Source organism: Branchiostoma lanceolatum, chromosome 19 (genome assembly GCF_035083965.1).
Source record: "Branchiostoma lanceolatum isolate klBraLanc5 chromosome 19, klBraLanc5.hap2, whole genome shotgun sequence".
In the NCBI taxonomy this organism is placed as follows: Eukaryota; Metazoa; Chordata; class Leptocardii; order Amphioxiformes; family Branchiostomatidae; genus Branchiostoma; species Branchiostoma lanceolatum.
This window is the reverse complement of record NC_089740.1, coordinates 12,703,986-12,723,353: the sequence shown is the minus strand read 5'-3', so window position 1 is coordinate 12,723,353 and position 19,368 is coordinate 12,703,986. Positions and strand designations below refer to the sequence as shown.

The following is a 19,368-nucleotide window of genomic DNA, read 5'->3' as shown; positions in this document are numbered from 1 at the left end:
CGGGATTTTTCCGATAATGGTTGACTGAAATCAATCTAGCAGAACTATAAAACATCCTTTTTTCTATTATTCTGTCAGTATCATGTACTATCTTTGCACTAATCATATATATGGTAGATTTTGTCTCTAGTCGTGCTGACACCATAATATTTCAACTTGAAACTATTGTCCGCCGCGCGCACAAATAAGGTGCTGTCGGACAGGGGGGCACATTAATTCGGGAGAGAAGATTCGTCTTGAATATCTTACCGCTAATCACATTTTATACAGCAGCTATTCGTTCCATCCTTGGCTTGAGGAGAGTGCTATGGATATAGACGTGTCCAAGTAAAAAAAATACACGAAAAAACGGCCGTACCGCACACATCAGGTCAGTTCGGGAACAGGCCGTGTGTTGAGTCGGTAGAACTTCACTCAAAGTCGGCCCATCGTCATCATCGGGCAACGTGTAACGTTACATTATTCATGGCAAGTTAGCTGGATGCCGTAGCAATGGTAATACTACTATGTCCATGTGTTCCTTTCTGTGTTAGGAGCAAACTTTGAGGAAAATATCTTCCTCAGTCCACTATCACACGCAGCATTTAGACAAAAACGTGTTCCTCACAAACCTTTGTCGTCTGCTTGACAACAGGATTCTGGTTAACAATATGGCGGCGGGAAAATACACGTGCCGTAGGTTGTAGCAACAGAGAGGAGTTTTGATGATTAATCACACTTAGAATCCAGTTGTAGGTTAGCAAAAGAGATTGTAATAAGCTGTCTTGTAAATAATTGTGTTTAGCAGGAAGCGGATGTGACATTTTCCTTATAAACCAGCCGACAACCATGTTGTGTACTTCTCCCACGAAGCCCTCAGACTGTTCCAATAAGGGACGGAGAGTTTTTTACCTCGTCGCCTTATAATCCATGCTTATCGAAGCTTTTCAGACAGTGTTCTGAATACGTAAGTCTGTCAGGTTTGCATTTCTAGCGGTATTACTTATGTTGCATCTAGCACATATCCCTATATACCCCGTTTTCGAAAAATCCCGACTTTAAGTACCCCACGAATTTAGGTTACCCAACGTTATCTATTCAATCATAGGTTCCTTTTTCACCTGTTTTACTCAGCTTGGTCCCCAAATAACAAGTGCTTACGCCAAAAAAGCAATTACTCAAACAACTGGATATGATTTTTGGAAACGGTCAGACGTTTCAAGTAGCATCCACTACTTTTCGTCAGTGACTGTGAACGAGATCAGTTGAACGGCAGGTTTATAACCACGAACTATGAATTGATATGCAAATAAGGAGAAGACGTCTGACCGTTTCCAAAAATCATATCCAGTTGTTTGAGTAATTGCTTTTTTGGCGTATCTTATTACCTGGATGTCTAATCTTCATCGACGTAACAAGTGCTTACTTCATTGTATAATATCTGGATTAGATAGGCTTTGTAGATTTGTACATCAAGTTGAGATTCTGAAGCGTCACTGATTTGATTGTGACGTAAAAGCTGACAAAAACAGTCACGTGCGTTTTGGCAATCACTACCTACGTACCAGCTGAATTTGACCAATCACGCCCCTAGTTTCGATCACGTGAGATAGACGATCCCTAGTCAGTCTCATTTTCGAGTGGCTTGCGTTCCTTGTCGGTCACTGATTTTTCGCAGCGTTACTGATTTGATCGGGGCATAAAATCTTACCAAAAATCCCTGTCACAACATGAACCGACTTCTTGTGGTTGGTATCGGCATCTCTCTTCTCGGGGCCTTGTTGTACGTGGTGGGGATAGCGACTCCCGCATGGATGGAGGCCGAACAACAAGGGTTGGCAAAAGAAGATGTCGGACTGTGGCAGGTCTGCGGTACATATTTGGGTGTAACAGCCTGCAAAGCGTACCCAGGTAAGCCATAGGATGCATCTTTTTATCAATAGATTTCTTTGATATGTTTACTTGCTTTAAAAACAAACAAGTCACAAGTAAAACACGACCTTCTTGTTCCTCTGAACAAGGAGGTTTAAATAGAGAAACCTCAAACCTCCTTGCTCTGAAATAAGCAGTCAACCCGCCATTGCTAGAGGTGAAATACTTAAAGGCATCCAGAGCATTTTATGTGGCTTGAAAATTGGAAATATTCTAGTTGCTGTAATCTTTATGAAATTGTCATTTAATGCCACTGTTTACCACATTTGCGTGATGATTACATGTCACAAGCGCTCAAAAGCCACGCGAAAATAAGCTACACAATGACCCCTTTAGTTTCACGCGCCTAGTGTAATTAGATTGAAACAGAACTCAAAACGGTTTTTTCGTCGGTAATGGACCGTTCCCGTCGAACACCATATAGAACCCCCTGTTCTATTTGGAACACCTCCGTCAAAAACAGCGCTAGTGGGACAGAAATGACAAGCAGAAATGACAATGCATATCTGGGACAGATATCTCACTGCATTGGCTACATGAATACCCAAGAAAAAAACGAAATGAAAAAGAAAATATCTCGGGCACTCAAGGGGACGGAGCTTACGTAACACATTGCCAACTACTACCAAGTCCGTCTCTCATGTACTTGTGCGTTATTCCTGTGTTCGACTGGAACGGTCAGTTCTCTGCAAGTTCCGGCGACGGGACGTCACGTTCCAAGAAGTCGGAAAATTTGAGAACAAAAACGGCGGCGCTGACAGCGCTTGGATTTTTTTTGAGTGCTCAACACACAGCGACATCGCATCTTTGCTCCTTGAATATCGATATGTAATGGTATAGTGTTATTGAAACTTACTATGTGTAGAAATGGCTAAAAACTGGAGTTTTTTAATTTGAGTTTGAAGCCACATAAAGTGCTCTGGGTGCCTTTAATGTGTGAACACTGAACAAAAGAGGTAGATCGGTTGGCTAGACCAATCAGCAGTATTTCAGTTATAACGCCCGCAGTTACAGCGCCCTCCGTTAGTACACTATTAGACGAAAAAACGAGTGAAAATCTGCACAGCCACTGTCTTCTTGCCGAATGTTTCATGTCGTGTCGCATGGCTGGCTTTGTAGAATATGTCTAGCTTGTTTACTAGTATAGCTGTCTGCTGTTCGCGCTAGATCAAGTTACGTTCAGCCTACGGGTCAAGGTGATCACAATACCCTAGCAACGGCAACATAAACAAAGCGCAAAGTCTTTAGTAGCGCCTGGCAGCTAACAGGTACTGGAAATGGTATTTTAATCTAATCACCCGATATCATATCCGGTCCCCCGAAAGTGCGAAATGGAACGAAATGGAACGAAATGGAACGAAACGGAACGAAATGGAACGAAATGGAACGAAATGGAGCGAAATGGAACGAAATGGAACGAAATGGAACGAAATGGAACGAAATGGAAGAACGAAAACAACATATGTAACATTATGAAATGAAATACCAGTAGTAGGCAAATTATAAGGAGTAGACCGGAACAGGAAGCATTTTAAATACAGAAGTGAGTGGTAAATACATACTATAACGTGTTTTATTTCTTGAATCTATGTGATGATATCAAATACAACGTTTTTGTCGCGTTTGTGTGGCTAGATTCTTTCCTGAAAATGGAGGCGCCGCGTGCAAAGAGAGCCGCCGCTCTTCCTTGTGTACCAACGATCTGCAAATAAACTGCTGCAAATAGCAAGGAAAACAAGCAAACGGAAATGAGTATCGAAGTTAGGACCAGATTATACAGAAGTTGGTGGGTAACATTGCATCTCCAAGAGGGCATGAGGCAAGCGTAATCTTATCATTTATACAGCTAGCGTGTTGTCGTGTTGTGCGAACCGTGAAATACATGTCCTGCTCGTTCACACCCTGCCTTTGTTTTGTCGTGAACAATAAAGCAGAAATGTCTCCAGAGGGCTCCACGTCCGTGTTTGAAAAGGAGTGTGAAATGTGTGAAATTGGTGACGCAGCAGCGCAGAGCTTCATTTGCATGTCATTAACGGAGGGGTCCATTCTCCGACAGGGGTCTGACTTTGAGCCGAACAATTGGTTGTATACAAATCGTTGTTGCGGAGATAGGCATATGTTACGTACTAGTTATGGACTAAAACCGTATGTGAATAACTGGAAAGTCGGAGTTTGATTCAACCTGTCGGTAGCGCACGCCCACAGTTCCGTCGCGCTGGCAACAAAAGTGGCGGTTTATTTGTATGCGGGGCCCCATTTGGGGGAGAACAGCTCCAAACACGCTGTATGAATAATAAAATAACGCTTGCCTCATGCTCTCTTGGTGAATTATGAGATGCAATTTTACCACCAATTGTAATCTAGTCCTAACTTCGATACTTCCGTGTGCTTGTTTTCCCTGCTATTTGAAGCAGTTCAATTGCAGATCGTTGGTACACAAGGGAGAGCGGCGCCTCCATTTTCAGGAAAGAATGTAGCCACACAAACGCGACAAAAACGTTGTATTTAATATTATCACATAGATTCAAGAAATAAAACACGTTATATTATGTATTTACCATTTATGTATTTCTGTATTTAAAATGCTTACTGTTCCGGTCTACTCCTTATAATTCGCTATCTACTGGTATTTCATTTCATGATGTTACATATGTTGTTTTCGTTCTTCCATTTCGTTCCATTTCGTTCCATTTCGTTCCGTTTCGTTCCATTTCGTTCCATTTCGTTCCATTTCGTTCCGTTTCGTTCCATTTCGTTCCATTTCGTTCCATTTCGTTCCATTTCGTTCCATTTCGCACTTTCGGGGGACCCTTTTAATCTGCATGTACATGGCGTACATATGTCTCATATGTCATGTGCCCTTTTCATTGTTGAATCCCCCGTCTTGAATTTGCCTCACCGTAAGCTACACTGTACTACTACTAGGCCTGCCCTCTATAGCAGGCTCTCTCGGCTTTTTTTGCTTATGATACACTTTTTGCTGATGACTTCTTTTTGTACTGGGTCGTTTGTGCAGCCAGACCGTAACTATTGGTCCTGCTACCCGGGCACAGACGACCCAGTAGTACAAAAAGAAGTCATCATCAAAAAGTGTAATATAAGCTCAAAGTGCGCAGGCGCGAGCAGTTGTTTGTTTTTGAAAGCGAGACCGTAGGTCTTAGTTGCGATTGTTTTCATCTTTCCGCCGTGTTTCTTTTACCTCCGCCAAGAAGGTTATGATTTTAGTAGCGTTTGTTTGTAGATTTTTATGTATGTATTTATGTATGTGGATGAACAGTATAATTCGAGAATGCCTGGGTGGATTGCCTTGCTATTTGGTATTTGGGTAGGGCTTGAAGAGACCTTACCCCCTAAAGGCTTGTTACGGTACTACAGCGGAATCTTCGGCTTTCATATTCCATGCTACATGCTATGGTCGTTATTTTTTAGTAGTAGATAGCCCTTCGGGCAGAAGGTTCAAGGTAGATGGTGTAGATTTGGTCCCCCAAGCTGGAATCGAAGCTTAAGGAGACGATTTTCTTTGAGACTTTGAAAGAGAAGAACTAAAGAAGGGGTTGACGAATCGTCATGATTTCTGGTACGTAGATAGCTTTTGTGATGCACCATAATTGTAACAATACTTCAACATAACCGTAGGTAAACAATTGTTAGGAGGATTGTGATAGCCATTGACTCACTAGTTTTCCTTGTAGATTATGTACTCTTTTATATCAGAAGTGTGCCAACTTTTGGTCAAAGTTTTTGGATGTTAAAAGACCTATTTATGATCCACTGATATGCAAATGATACCCACTTATTTATCGTAGATATCAGTCAGCTGTCCGGCGCCTTACATGCCACCCGCGCCTTCGCCATCATCGGATCGCTGATGCTCATCCCTGGGATAGCTCTGGCCTGCTTCGCCGCGAAGAAGAACATCAACAAAGGCAAGCTGATTGGAGGTGCCCTGACTATTGCTGGAGGTAAATTTGACATCCTTTTGGGCGACGCCTAATGGTGTATTATTGTAGCCTGAGTGCCAGCCTTTTTTATATAGCTTCCGTCCGCTACCCTAGCTCCGCTGCGCTACCCAAGCTCCGCTGCCGGCCAGGAGCGGAGCTTGGGTTGCGTACGGAAGCTAAAAAGGCTGGCACTCAGGCTAATATTATTGTGTGCAATCTGCAAGAACTTTAGGAATTGTACAGGGATGTGTCCACAGCAATTTAAGTCCACAAGACGATAACTTGAGAATATACCTGGATAATTTGTCTTCATTTTTGGTAAGAGGTAGGTCTTTCTGAGATATCCAAATGATTAGATTTTGGCCCCCCTAGCAACTTTCTATGAAAAGTCATTCATTCATTCATTTTCCAACAGGTGTTTGTGGTGTCATCGCTGCCGCCATCTTTGTCGGTAACTTCGATGGCGTGGCGGTGCCGTATGGCTACTCCTTCTACCTGACCTGGGCTCAGGCGGTCTTCACCATCGGGGGAGGCGTCGCCATGATTGTCGCCGGGCGCAAGGACCAGGAGTGACGAGCTGCCTATGCTCCGTGACTAAAAAATGCCGCAATAAGCCGTTTCATGGTTCCAAGTGCTCATGCGCGACGAGGTGCATTTTGGGTGATATGTCAAATTTGAAGTCCACTGAGATATGAATAAAACATGTCATGACGTAATGACATGTATCAGGTTTATCCGATAGGAACTGGTTACAAGTAAGGGGCCTTCACCTTTGACATGTTACCCACAATACATTCCGCTGCGCCCGCGAACTCGCTTATCAGAAGGCATTTTTTAAAGTCCGTCCTGAAAGTTCGTATGCTTTGCAAACAAAATAGCTTTTTTGCAACATTATTGCTTGTCGCCCTCTATGAAGATAGGAAATGTTAACTAGTACTTTATATTAACACTGTATGGCACATATTGGTGTTGTTTTAGTACATGAACAAGACAAATATCAGCAATTTCACTTTTTAAGTCAATTTCTATTGGAAAGTTTTTTCTTTAAGAACGCAATAGTCAATACGTTGTGTTGAGGTGCGTCGAAAGAGTTTCTTGTGTTCAGTTCATCGACAGGATGTAGTTGCATGTTAATGGTGACTAAAAACGGGCACTCAAAACCTTCTCCACTAGGACGGCGCTCTCGCCGCGCGCTCTCTGTGACCTAGAATTTAACAGAGCGCTCAACGAGTTTGATAGATAGAAAACACATTATTTTACGCTTTGTGTGTTTTGTTGCCTTTTCAGCCGTACTTTTACATTTTGCATGATACTCGAATTATGAAGTCAAGTGCTAATTTGATTTAGGTCCCAGCGAGAGCGCAGTGCCATCGCCGACCAGTGGAAAGGGGGTATTACCAACAAAATGATCTTATTACAGCAACGATATATAGGAGTATCTTCTGACAACGTCCGAAACAATATTTGTAAGTAATCTTTGGATCCATCTTGTTGCATTTGATGACAGCACGTTGGGTTTCCAACCAATGGCTTTATATGGTACCAAGTTTAAAAATAAGAGTATTTTTGGCATCCAAATGCTCCGAATGTGCCTTAATATGTCTTGGGAGCTAAAACTCACCAACGAGCAACTGTATCAAGACCTGCCACTAGTTTCAGAGAAAATAAAAGCAAGAAGATTGAAATTGGCTGCTCATTGCATCCGACATCCTGATATAATAGCCTCCAGACTAGTGCTATGGGAGCCCACAAAAGGGAAAAGAAGCCGTGGAAGACCAAAAGGCACCCACCGTATCTCTACAAGTCTTTCCGATGTTTCAACCCAGTCTTTAACACACTTAGGGCACTGATTTTTTAGTTACTCCCAGAGCAGCTATACAGCACTCCACGGAATCGTGAAGGCCAAACGCCCGCGCTACTACTTCTTTGGAAGTAGCAGAACATGCAAGGCCCGCTTGAAACAATAGCGCAATCTTGCGGCTTTGATGTAAACTACACGGCTGGTCGAAGTCCTTGGCGTCAAGGCACAAGTGCCCTATCTGTTGTCTTTGTTATAGGGTATAGACACCTCAGTTTCGGGGCATGGACAGCATGCTAGATGACTAATCTTCGTAAGAACATTTTTTCTTTAGAATCTCTGAACGTTGATAACGTTTCTCAAGCATACAAACTTAGCTGCCATTTTTTCTTCTTCTGTCACCCTCAACTGAGATGAAACATAGCGCTTTTTCAAGCCGCGTGTCTTGTGTTCTTTTACTTAACGTGCAGAGGCTTGATGTCTGGGCTAACGCCTGAAGCTCCAATCATGTGTCCAGTTTTGATCACGTGAGAGTCAAGCCCACAGTTTGTGTTTGCTCGTCGAGCCCGAGTCTGCCTTATTTTTAACGCGTTCAGTTTAGGCATTTCTGTTCACCACGATTGGCGACATAATGAAAAGGGGACAAAATAGAAAGCCTGACAAAAACACCATCAACATACTCATATTTTTCATGACCAGTTATAACATATATCATTACACTCTGCACATATACTAGTCCTGTGCCACCAAATGATTTTTAACCCCATCTAGACTGGACTCATTCGCCTCATCATAACTTCCAAACGGTATGGTGCATGATCAAATTTGCAGGGGGTGATAAGCACGTAAATATCAATCACTCTCCATAATAAGCCTTGATTATTTGGCGAAGATAATGTGTTCGTGGAACTCTAGTTTTCAGATAACTTGCGTCGGTCACTGATATTCTGCAGCGTCACTGATCTTTTTGCGACGTAAAATCTTTAAAAAAAATCATTTACGTGCGTCTTGTCGATCACCGCCTACGTAACTACTGAATTTGACCAACCACACGTCTAGTTTCGGTCAACCACGCGTATAGTTTCGATCACGTGAGGAAGAGACACCTGAAGCCACGCCTTGTGTTTGGTCGTCGACCTGGAGTCTGTCTCATTTCCGAGTGACTTGCGTTTCTTGTCGGTCACTGATTTTTTTACAGCGTCACTGATTTCATCGAGACGTAAAATCTCACCAAAACCCTGCAACAAGATGAACCGACTTCTTGTGGGTGGCATCGGCAGCTCTCTTCTCGGATGCGTGTTGTACGTGGTGGGGATAGCGACCACCGCCTGGCTATCGGAAGGACAGGAAGGGCAGAAGATTGATGCCGGTCTGTGGCTGACGTGCCTCACGCAGTCGGGAGTGACGATATGCTCGGCTTATCCCGGTAAGTAACAGAGTACTAGTATACCCGACAAGATATTACTACTCTCCACTCTTCAAGAGACAAAAAAATGACAAAGTAGAAAGCCAAACAAAAACGCCTAAAAATACGTCAAAAACCAGCCGGAACCCCTTCTCTGCTTGGACAGTAAGATATTACATCTATTTATTTATAACTTTCGTTCAAAAGAAAACCAAAATTATTTCAAATATGTACCGTTTCGACTAGTTTCTGTATATCTTTTAGAAGGAAAAGCGTCGACTGCTCTGTGCCATAGGCATGTCACCAGACCGGGTTCAAGGTACGGAATATATTTTCTGTACTGTGGCTCTCTGCGTTGGTACATTGACATAAGATAAAGCGGCACCCCCTGCGGGTATATAGGCACAAGGTGTGAAGTTCATTCTCAAGCGGGTATCTCACTGGACTGCGGTAGTCTCTACCAGACTAACTACGCTAGCTATAGAGAGAACATTTGCCAGGGAAGTTTGGCCACCTGACGGTTTCATTTGCAAGCGAAATATTGACTATCACAGTGGACCGACTCTACCTAATCATTCCTTTTTTGTGCCGAATTCTACGATCCATACGCCCGTAGAAAGATCTGGTGGGGGCTAATACTGCGGCCTCTCTGCACTGCGACCTAAATCGGACTTGTGTTACCCGAGAATTTATAATAGGAATATCATGCAAAACGTGCAAGAACACACAAAGCCTAAAACGATTCTCTTTTGTTGTCGTTGAAATTCGTTGAGTGCTGTGTCAAATCGCTTAGCCGCAGCGAGGTCGCCAACGTCACACACACACACACACACACACACACACACACACACACACACACACACACACACACACACACACACACACACACACACACGCACGCACACACACAGTCACGAAAACACACATGCACACACATACACATAGATACCAACAAAACACACACACACACAAACACACACAGAAACACACACATACACATATATACCAACAAACACATACACACTCACACACAGACACACACACACACACACACACACATATATATATATGGCCTCCGTTGGTTATCCTGATTCACAACAGCCCTACAGCATCGACTATGGCTAAACAGCCCTATACGAGAATGGCCACAAAAATCACATCTGTAAAACACACACACACACACACACACACACACATACACACACACACACACACACACACACTCAAACATGCATGTATCGTGTAGACTTAATGCGGCTCATTTGTAAAGATTTAAGACGGGGTGTTTGACGAAAATAACAACAGGAAAGTGCACCCGCAAAAATAGGTATAAATATATGTATGTATGATCAATTTCTCGTTCTATATATTCGAGGTGGAGATGGCGACCAACGCCTGGCTGTTTGTTTAGTTAAATACCCCGTCTTTCATTTTTGCACACAAGCCACATTCCATCTACATGACGAATGTTGTCTTTACGTTGGAAGGTCGTTTTGTTTTTAATTTCACAATCGTGGTGCGCACGCGCGAATGTGAGCGGTTATCGCTTTGATAGTTGCACCTTAGACTTGAGTCCGTCCCATGCCTCCTTCTGCGGCATACCAGTACTTTTACACTAATCTCCAAGCAGATCTCCACGTTGCTCAAATCGCACAAGCTAGCCAGAGAAGCTCCAGTCAGCCAGAGAAGTTGTCAGCAAAAAAACCTCCTTCTGCCAGATGGATACGGTCTTTGCAACCGTTGGGTCTGCTTGGAGACTACTTTTACACCTGCTTTTCGAAAAATATACTGCATCGAGTATTAAAAAGAGGCGTGTCTGTTGCGTTACAATGTTTGCGTGAACATTATCTCAGACGCAGGGTCATCAGGTGTCAGCGGCGTTCTTTGACTAGAATAGATCTAATCTTTTCATGCGTCTTTATCACACTAGTTAGAATTGCCATGTGTTCTAATCTCATGGCCTTATTTACAAATCTATCTCAAAACCTTTCGCGTACGCATTTTTGTCTTTTTCATGTTTCACAATACGTCATGATCAAATACACTCTGTCGAGTTAATGTAGATAAAGTACACTGCCTCAAACTCTATCTAAAAACCTTATCGCGTTTCCTTCTTTTTCAATTCTTGTTTCACAATATGTTAAATAAACTCTGTTTTTAATGTAGATAATTAACGTACACTGCCTTAAAAATCTATCTAAAAACCTTATCACGTTTTCTTCATTTTAACTTCTTGTTTCACAATATGTTAAATACACTCTGTGAATTGTTTGATGTAGATAATTAACGTACACTGCCTTACAAATCTATCTAAAAACCTTATCGCGTTTTCTTCTTTTTCACTTCTTGTTTCACAATACGTTAAATACACTCTGTTGTTTAATGTAGATAACGTACACTGCTTCCTTCACTCCCAAGGCAAACACATCTAACACCCCGAATTTAGGATTTTGAACTTGTCACACGAAATGGATATCACATTTACTGTTTTCTGTAGGTATCGGTGATCTCACCGGCGCTTTCAATGCCACCCGGGCCTTCGCCGTGATTGGGCTGCTGCTGCTCCTCCCCGGGATAGCTGTGGCCTGTTTCGCCACGAAAAAGAACTCCAACAAACTCAAGATTGTTGGAGGCGCCCTGATTGTTGCTGCAGGTAAATCTAACGTCCTTTTTTATTCCATCATTTGAAATAGTGAATTACCTTCGAGTTAGTTGAACACATTCCCTCAGTTAGGAATGTCCATGGCATCTATTTTCTTTATGAATTAGGAGGCGATATAGACTTACCGAAGTCACGTGTCCGTTACGTCATATGTCTGACGTCATTGGCTCAGCCCGACGAACGAAAAATTATGCGATTGAAGAATTAAGCTCGTAGTAGTCTTGCATGCAAGAGTAGGTCTATAGGATCTGAGAATTACTAAGTCATTAATTCATTACGATTTTACAACAGGGATCTGTGGTGTCATGGCTGCCGCCATCTACACGGGCAACTCCCAGGCTAACGCCGCTCCGGGCTTATTGGTGCCGTATGGCTACTCCTTCTACCTGACCTGGGTTCAGGCGGTCTTCACGGTCGGAGGAGGCGCCGTCATCATTGCTGTCGGCCGCAGGGGCGAGGACTAGAAAAAATGCCGCAATAAGCAGTTTCAAGGTTCCAAGTGCTCGTGCGCAGCCAGATGCATTGTGGGTGATATATCAAATGTCAAGGCCCCTGAGACGTAGATAAAACCCATGTGGACATGTGTTAAGCATAATCTAGGCATTCAACAACTGTTTACACTTTCAACTTTGACATGTCACCCACAATCCATTTCGCTGCTCGTGCGCACTTCGAACCACGACTTCGCTTATTATGAAGTCTCTTTAAAAATGGTTTTCTCAAAAGTTCGTCAATGCTTTTTGAAACTAGATAGCATTTGATCCATTTCCTCTGCATATAAACTATATAATTCAGCAATGTTACTCTGTACTTTGTGTGCTTCTTTTGTCATCCACTATTGAGGTGATGCATGATTTTTGAGTAGCTAATGATGCAATAAAGAAAAAAATCTGGGAAGAATTCTTTCCCATCATATTTTCTAATTCTGTCGGGCATGATGATGGCAACCACTCGTATTATCTTTATTCGTATTCAGATACATAGTACAGATACATACATGTAGTACAGATACATAGTACAGATACAAATACAGATCGAGTATGGTGACCGTGTCAATTGACACGATAGCCTTCGCGTGAATTTGTTTAAGGTGGATGACAGGTTGCGAATCTGAGACCCACACACTTGGGCATCCGCCTTCTCCAGCGGCACCAATTCGAGGGAGACGTGCTGGTTCTGGTTGGGATGCTTGCAGCGAGCTGCCGGATGACTCTTACACTCGATGTCCGCCTGGATAACGCCAGCCCGCACTTTCGGGCAACAAGAGTTTAAATCATTCCAATTTTCATCTGTTCTTACATGTCTTAGGGACCTTGCTAGGCCAACCGTTTACAATAGCGCTACCTTGCGGTTAATGTTTAAACTACAAGGGTGGCCGACGTCCTCAACGTCATGTGCAGTTATGAGGCAAGAAACCCCTGCAGATTGAAAACGTGAACTTTTTCATGACAAGAACTGGAATCACACTGTTAACGTTATTGAGCCACCTAGTCTTTTATTCCTTTATTCAAAAAGTGCATAAATAGACACCAGTGTGGTATCCCGGTGTCACTGAAACTAAACTTAAGGCTACCTCACTAATGACGTCACTTATGCAACCACCAAACTAGTTTCACTTCTACAACAGCACTCATGGATGCCATACTGGTATGTATCACTTCTACTAGTACACAGTGGGCCACGACATCATCTTATCATCTTCTTATCTACATCTACGGTGTAACGTTATATTTTCTTGGCATGTGGACCATCGCCAGAAGGGAACGAAATGTCTTGGTGTCTTTATTGAAGTCAGGCGAAAATCAATGCGCGCGCAGATGTCAACCACAGAATTTACTTGCTGCGGCCTTTTATAGGTTGCCCTTGTCACAATTTCACCAGTGTCAGCATGCCAAGTGACTGAGCTTCATAAGAACATTTTCTGTCCAGGTAATAGCTGTTCTTAAAAAACGTGCAAACTTAGCTGACCCTTTATAGATCAGGAACCACATATCCTTGATAAATATCACCGCGTCACTAAAACAAGGCTTTGTTGAAAATCCTACAGGCACGCCCATTTCTATTTACTCTGTCATAAACGCACGCGTTCGGACCTTGAAACCAGCCAATCCCTTGAAGTTTTGGCGCCTCAAACGCACGACAAACACACCTACGCGTTTGGGGCGTGTTCTATTTAGTCTAATCTTAACTGAAATTCTTTTTATTAAGCCTGCAACTATCCTGAGTGAAGGTCTACAGTTATTTCTTTCTCCTTAAACGTACCAAAGTGAGATTTCACGATGAATAACCGTCTTGTAGGAGGTCTGGCCTGCTCGAGCGTCGGGTTGTTGTTGTATATTGTCGGGATCGCTACGACGGCGTGGCTGTCCAACGCAGCAGCAGAGAGCGGTCTCTGGCAGACGTGCACAAAGGGTCGCGTCAGGATTTGTGCCTCCTACGGTATGTGTTCCGTTATTCGGTCGTTCATTCGTCCATTCAATCATTCATTCATTCATCCATTCATTCATTCATCCATTCATTTATTCATCCATCCATCCATTCATTCATTCTCTTGTTCATTCATTTATATATTCAACCGTGCAGTCTTTATTTGGTCGTACTGATAAATATACTGCTGATAAGTCGCGAGAGCTAAACTTCCCACAGAACAGAGTACAGAAGACGCCTAAGTTACCAACTATGACGAGAGACGCATTTCGTTGGAAAAACGCACAACAGCAAAACCTTCACTCTAAATTTACTTTAGTCTATAATCTGTTATGACAATTGAAAATTCCATTGTGTAGGTGGTAGTACTTGTCTCTGTCACACTTTGCTTTGATATTGAAGACTTGAAGTAAACGTATTTTTTCGACGTTAAACTCACCCGGCGAACCGATCCCTAAACCTCAGACATACTGGCAGCAGCGTCTGACAAACCTTCCTTACTTACTTCAGGACGTTTTGTTTGTTCCTTATCAAAGTTTAACTTCATAACATCTGTGTCCTAGAAAGATAGGACTGTCATTTTAGCATTTCTTTTGGTTCTACTTCAGTACTTGGAGTAGAAGGCATCTGTAAAGCGCTGTCCTGTGTTATGTGTAAGCCATGTTTGAAGGAAACGGGGGAATGAATGAACCTAGAAGCGCGGGAAAGCGGAGAAAGAGACAGGTTGACTCCCTACGGGGTATGCTGTAAAAAAAACACCCGCCCAGAAGTTAAATAATGACGTTGATCTCTCAATAGGTATTCTCAACTAAACCAAAGTGTGCGTAGGCGGTGAGCGAAATTTTGACTTCTCAGTGTTTGTCTGATCTTACATGTGCACCAGCTCCAACTGTTACCAGGGTCGAGTTTGGAGGGTCCGAGTATTTGATTTGGGTGGAGTGAACAAGTGTGCGTGCAGCGGTTTAATCTTTACCAGCCACTCCTACGAAACTATGACGTCACATTGACGTCATTTGATTGACAATACCATATTCGTCACACAGTCCACCGACTTATGTTAAAAGGTAAAGTAGAGGTCACATAGCGTCAGGGTCAGGGGGCTAGGTTTCTTGGAAGGCCCGGGAGCCCATCCCTGTCCTTAAACCACGTGCACCTTTTACTTCCCTCGCCGAGGTCAGGTATCCACTTACACCTGGGTGGAGTGAGGAAAGTCGTGGCTGTGTAAGGTGTCTTTCTCAAGGACACAAATTAAAGAATGTCAGGAGTCGAACTCGTAACCTCTCGATCAAGTGTCCACCAGCCTAACCATTCGACGTCACCACGTTCTTACCATACTACTAGTACCTACATGTACCTACCTAGTCCCTTGACCTTCGGGTCGTTGGGGGGACAAGGTAGCAGTGAAGATGGAGATCTGTCTCCAGGCTCGTCTGTTTCTTGCGGCAGCCACCCTTTCAGCCAGGGACGTCCACTCTGCGATGTTACCATAAACTTCACTCAAGGCTTCCGCCCTTCCCCATGATTAGCTCCGTCAACAATCCCTTTTATCACGGATACAGGAACTTACAACTCACTAAAATCAAACCGTCACTTAAACAACTTCACCCGATTATTATACAAACCATTCTTTACATCTTTGCTTGATCTTATAACAGTGATGACGACAGTGATGTCATTAATAACTTTAACCCCTCATGGACTGGGGTGGATATGAGCCACATGTCTTGGGCACGTAAGGGTTAACCGGGTTAATTGAATTAGACCTTTATTATATTGTTATCAATTGTCTGTCCGTCCTTTCATGTTACATGTACTTGCAATTAGCCTACGGGCAAGAACTTGCAATAAACTTATTATTATTATTATTATACATACAACATGTATTTACCCTTTGGGCTAAGTATGGGTGACCCAAAAAATAACCGTTTACAAATGCATATATACACAAGAAAGTTCGAAGTGTCGATTTGGCATTCTTCTCGCTTTCTTTTATATCTATAATATCTAAATATAAGAACACATAGGTTTTGTGATTGAAGGTTTGTCTAAATGCTTAAGAAATGTAAATTTCTCCGTATGAAACTTGGACACATCTGTTGATGAACGTGTTAGATTTGAAGTGGTTTATGCCTGAGGTGTTGTCACGACGGGTTCTTCAAACACTCCGGACATTGCTTTGTGACATCGCAAATACATCTTCTGGGTGTGGACAGTGTTTTCCGGTATAAATCAAAATGTTACAACGTCCAGTCGTAACATCAAGCACCAAAAAACCCACATGTGAACAAAAGACTGAGCAAAGAGCTCCACCCATAACCTTATCATGGATTATTTGCACATAGCTTTGTTCTCCAGCAAGGCGGAATTGAAACACCGTTACCTGCCAACCATCTAGTTGGAGTGACACAGGTGACAAAGTGCACCCCGTTTTATTGATAGCTTAAACGTTGTAAATTCCTCAACTGGCAAAAAGGGTCAAAGATGAGATTTCTTGACGATAGAAGACGAAGTCTTAATCCGAAAGATGGAAATATTTGCATTGTTCAGATACGTTTCGGTAACTTTGGTTAACCTGCTTTAAAGTGTTAATGAATAATTGAATGATACATCTGCTAGACTCGGATTATGAAGCTACGGCCTTGCGTTGATGAAGGTTGGACATCCAGGAAATAAGATACGCCAAAAAACAGAACGCATAGTTACTCAAACAACCGGATATGATTTAGACTGTTTCCAAAATCATATCCAATTGCTTGAGTGAGTGTTTTTCGGCTTAGGCTACGGCCATCCTCCTCATGTAGAATAACCCATCATTTGACATCACAGGACTTTGCCAATGATCACGTGACTTCCCCTTTCCCTCACAGATATTGACTCCCTGAACGGCGCCTACCACGCCTGCCGATTATTCGCAGTTGTCAGCCTTCTTCATGTCCAATAGTCCATCACCTGACATCACGTGACTTTGCTAATGATCACGTGACTTTCCTTTTCTCTCCCAGATATTGACTCCCTGAACGGCGCCTACCACGCCTGCCGATTCTTCGCGGTTGTCGGCCTTCTTCATGCCGAGTAGTCATCATCATCTATCGGCCATCGGCCGGGACTAAATGCCGAGTAGTCCATCACCTGACATCACGTGACTTTGCTAATGATCACGTGACCTTCCCCTTTCCCTCACAGATATTGGCTCCCTGAACGGCGCCTACCACGCCTGCCGGTTCTTCGCGGTTGTCGGCGCCCTGCTGATGGCGGTCGGCATCCTGGCGGGAGTCGTGCACGCCGTCAAGCACAGCCTCTTCACCAGGGTCAACAAGAAGAGGACTGCGGGAGGTCTCATCATTGTAGCAGGTAGATAATACTTCGTTAAGTCTCCACAAAGTTTGCATGTTTCTTTGAAACGCATGCTTTGAAATGGTGCAAGAATAACAAAAACAACAGGGTTTCGTGTCAGTGCGTTTATGAAAGATATCTAGCTTATTCTAAATTTGCAATTGATTACAAATTTTGCCAACTGGTCTGACCAAAGTAGCAGGTAGATTAATTCCTGTACAGAGCATGCCGTATGAAAGGTGTACGCAGTCTGCAAAGCTATACAAAGTTCTTTGAAACAATCATTAAAATGGTTAATGGTTAAAGGAAAACTGAAACATCACGATTTCGTGTCTGCGTGTTCATGAAAAACATCTAAGATGACCAATTTTTAAAATTCACGTGACATCATAGGGACACTAACATGGAGGGGCGGACCACTGAGATATTTGTATTCCAGTGAATCGTAGCTAATTTGTGGACACTTAGAAATCTGACTTTAAAATTTGCTCTATCAAGTGTGTTACGTTGTTAAAGAATGGAATGTCAAAAGAACACTCTAAGAAAACTAATAAAATGCTGTGGGCGCTTAAGCTACCAGCCATTAGAATGCAAACCAAGCACACCAATATGGCGGTCCGATTGAAACATAAAGAAAATTAGTGAAAACTCTCTACAGCTTCTCTTTCATTGAATAGCTCATTTTCATAGCTCAATGATATGTCAAACACTTTTCCCTAGGTGTGTGTGGTCTCATCACTGCTGCCACCTTTACCGGCTACTACGAGAACGAGTTCGGCGGCGCCCCCTACGGCTACTCCTTTTACCTGACATGGATCCAGGGGCTCTTCACCATCGGTGGAGGCGTCGCCTGCTTCATAGCATAGTGCCCGGATGTAGACGTCATCGCGAAAGTACCCGGATGTAGACGTCATCATTAATAAAAGTACCCGGATGTCTGAGAATGAGAAAGTTGCTACCAATGTATGAATACAGTGTTGTAGGTCCAGTAAGCTTTTAGATTTTTTGCTAGGAAAAAAACTGTAAAAGCTGCAGATATATATGGATAGTCTGTATCACATAGTGAACGGCCAATAACGTGTTATAGAAATCTACTTTGTTAAGCTTAGCTTAGAAGTAATGATTTTTACTATTTTGTACTTCAAACAGACAACTGGATATAAAGTCATTTTATAAGCAAAGCTGTCTATGTGCTTGTTATCAATGGATTCTGATAGCATATCATACCTCAAACATATTTCAAACTACTATCAAGTGATGATAATTGAGCAGAGGCACTGTCAAAGTTTTAAATTTTTTTCATAAAAAAATATGCTGAAAAATAACTTGGGAGCTTGTTCAAACAGTTAAGATATCCTCTACATTTGACTCAAAATACACCTTACTACCACTCATGAAAATGATGTGAAAGCCTTTTCCACGTATTCAACTTCAGGAGGTACAAATGTTTTTTTAGGAATTTCTGTCACTCACTTTGATATCTACCCAACCGCCAAGGGTTTGTCCGGACGAGTCCAAGGTCCACATTTCTCCATTAAAAGAAAAAGATAAAGAAAATGAAAGAAAGAAATTCTGCATTCCTTTGAATTACAACTTTGTAACGGCTACAACTAACTGTTTTCTCAAACAATGACGACATGATCGACATTTCACCACAATCTTTCACAAGAAAAAGTTATCTTTGAATAAACGTCGTTAAAATCCAGTAACGGTTTATTTGCACATTTAGGTCCCGAACCGCTGAGTACATTGTTACTCTGTCAAATACCAATGGACTGCACACATTCAGTCATTGATAAACACACAACCACACAGCAAAGGAATCTACTAACCAGCCGTCTGAAGAACTTATACACTTTGCTATGTGAATATTGATGTAGTTTTTCTGTAT

The 19,368-nt window shown here is 42.6% G+C and overlaps 3 protein-coding genes across 3 annotated transcripts; all 3 read left to right on the top strand.

Annotated features, from left to right (window-relative positions):
- Positions 1 to 1,498: 1,498 nt before the first annotated feature.
- On the top strand, positions 1,499 to 6,568 carry LOC136425484 (claudin-7-A-like). Its single transcript, XM_066414365.1, has 3 exons — positions 1,499 to 1,890; positions 5,718 to 5,873; positions 6,268 to 6,568. The coding sequence occupies exons 1-3, from the start codon at positions 1,710 to 1,712 to the stop codon at positions 6,423 to 6,425; spliced, it is 495 nt and encodes a 164-aa protein (XP_066270462.1). The 5' UTR covers positions 1,499 to 1,709; the 3' UTR covers positions 6,426 to 6,568.
- Positions 6,569 to 8,747: 2,179 nt separating this feature from the next.
- Positions 8,748 to 12,617, top strand: LOC136425496 (claudin-7-A-like). Its single transcript, XM_066414376.1, has 3 exons — positions 8,748 to 9,076; positions 11,553 to 11,708; positions 12,009 to 12,617. The coding sequence occupies exons 1-3, from the start codon at positions 8,899 to 8,901 to the stop codon at positions 12,179 to 12,181; spliced, it is 507 nt and encodes a 168-aa protein (XP_066270473.1). The 5' UTR covers positions 8,748 to 8,898; the 3' UTR covers positions 12,182 to 12,617.
- Positions 12,618 to 13,827: 1,210 nt separating this feature from the next.
- LOC136425742 (lens fiber membrane intrinsic protein-like) lies at positions 13,828 to 18,658 on the top strand. The gene is made up of 3 exons (XM_066414682.1): positions 13,828 to 14,156; positions 17,328 to 17,495; positions 18,198 to 18,658. The coding sequence occupies exons 1-3, from the start codon at positions 13,997 to 13,999 to the stop codon at positions 18,341 to 18,343; spliced, it is 474 nt and encodes a 157-aa protein (XP_066270779.1). The 5' UTR covers positions 13,828 to 13,996; the 3' UTR covers positions 18,344 to 18,658.
- The last annotated feature ends 710 nt before the right edge of the window (positions 18,659 to 19,368 follow it).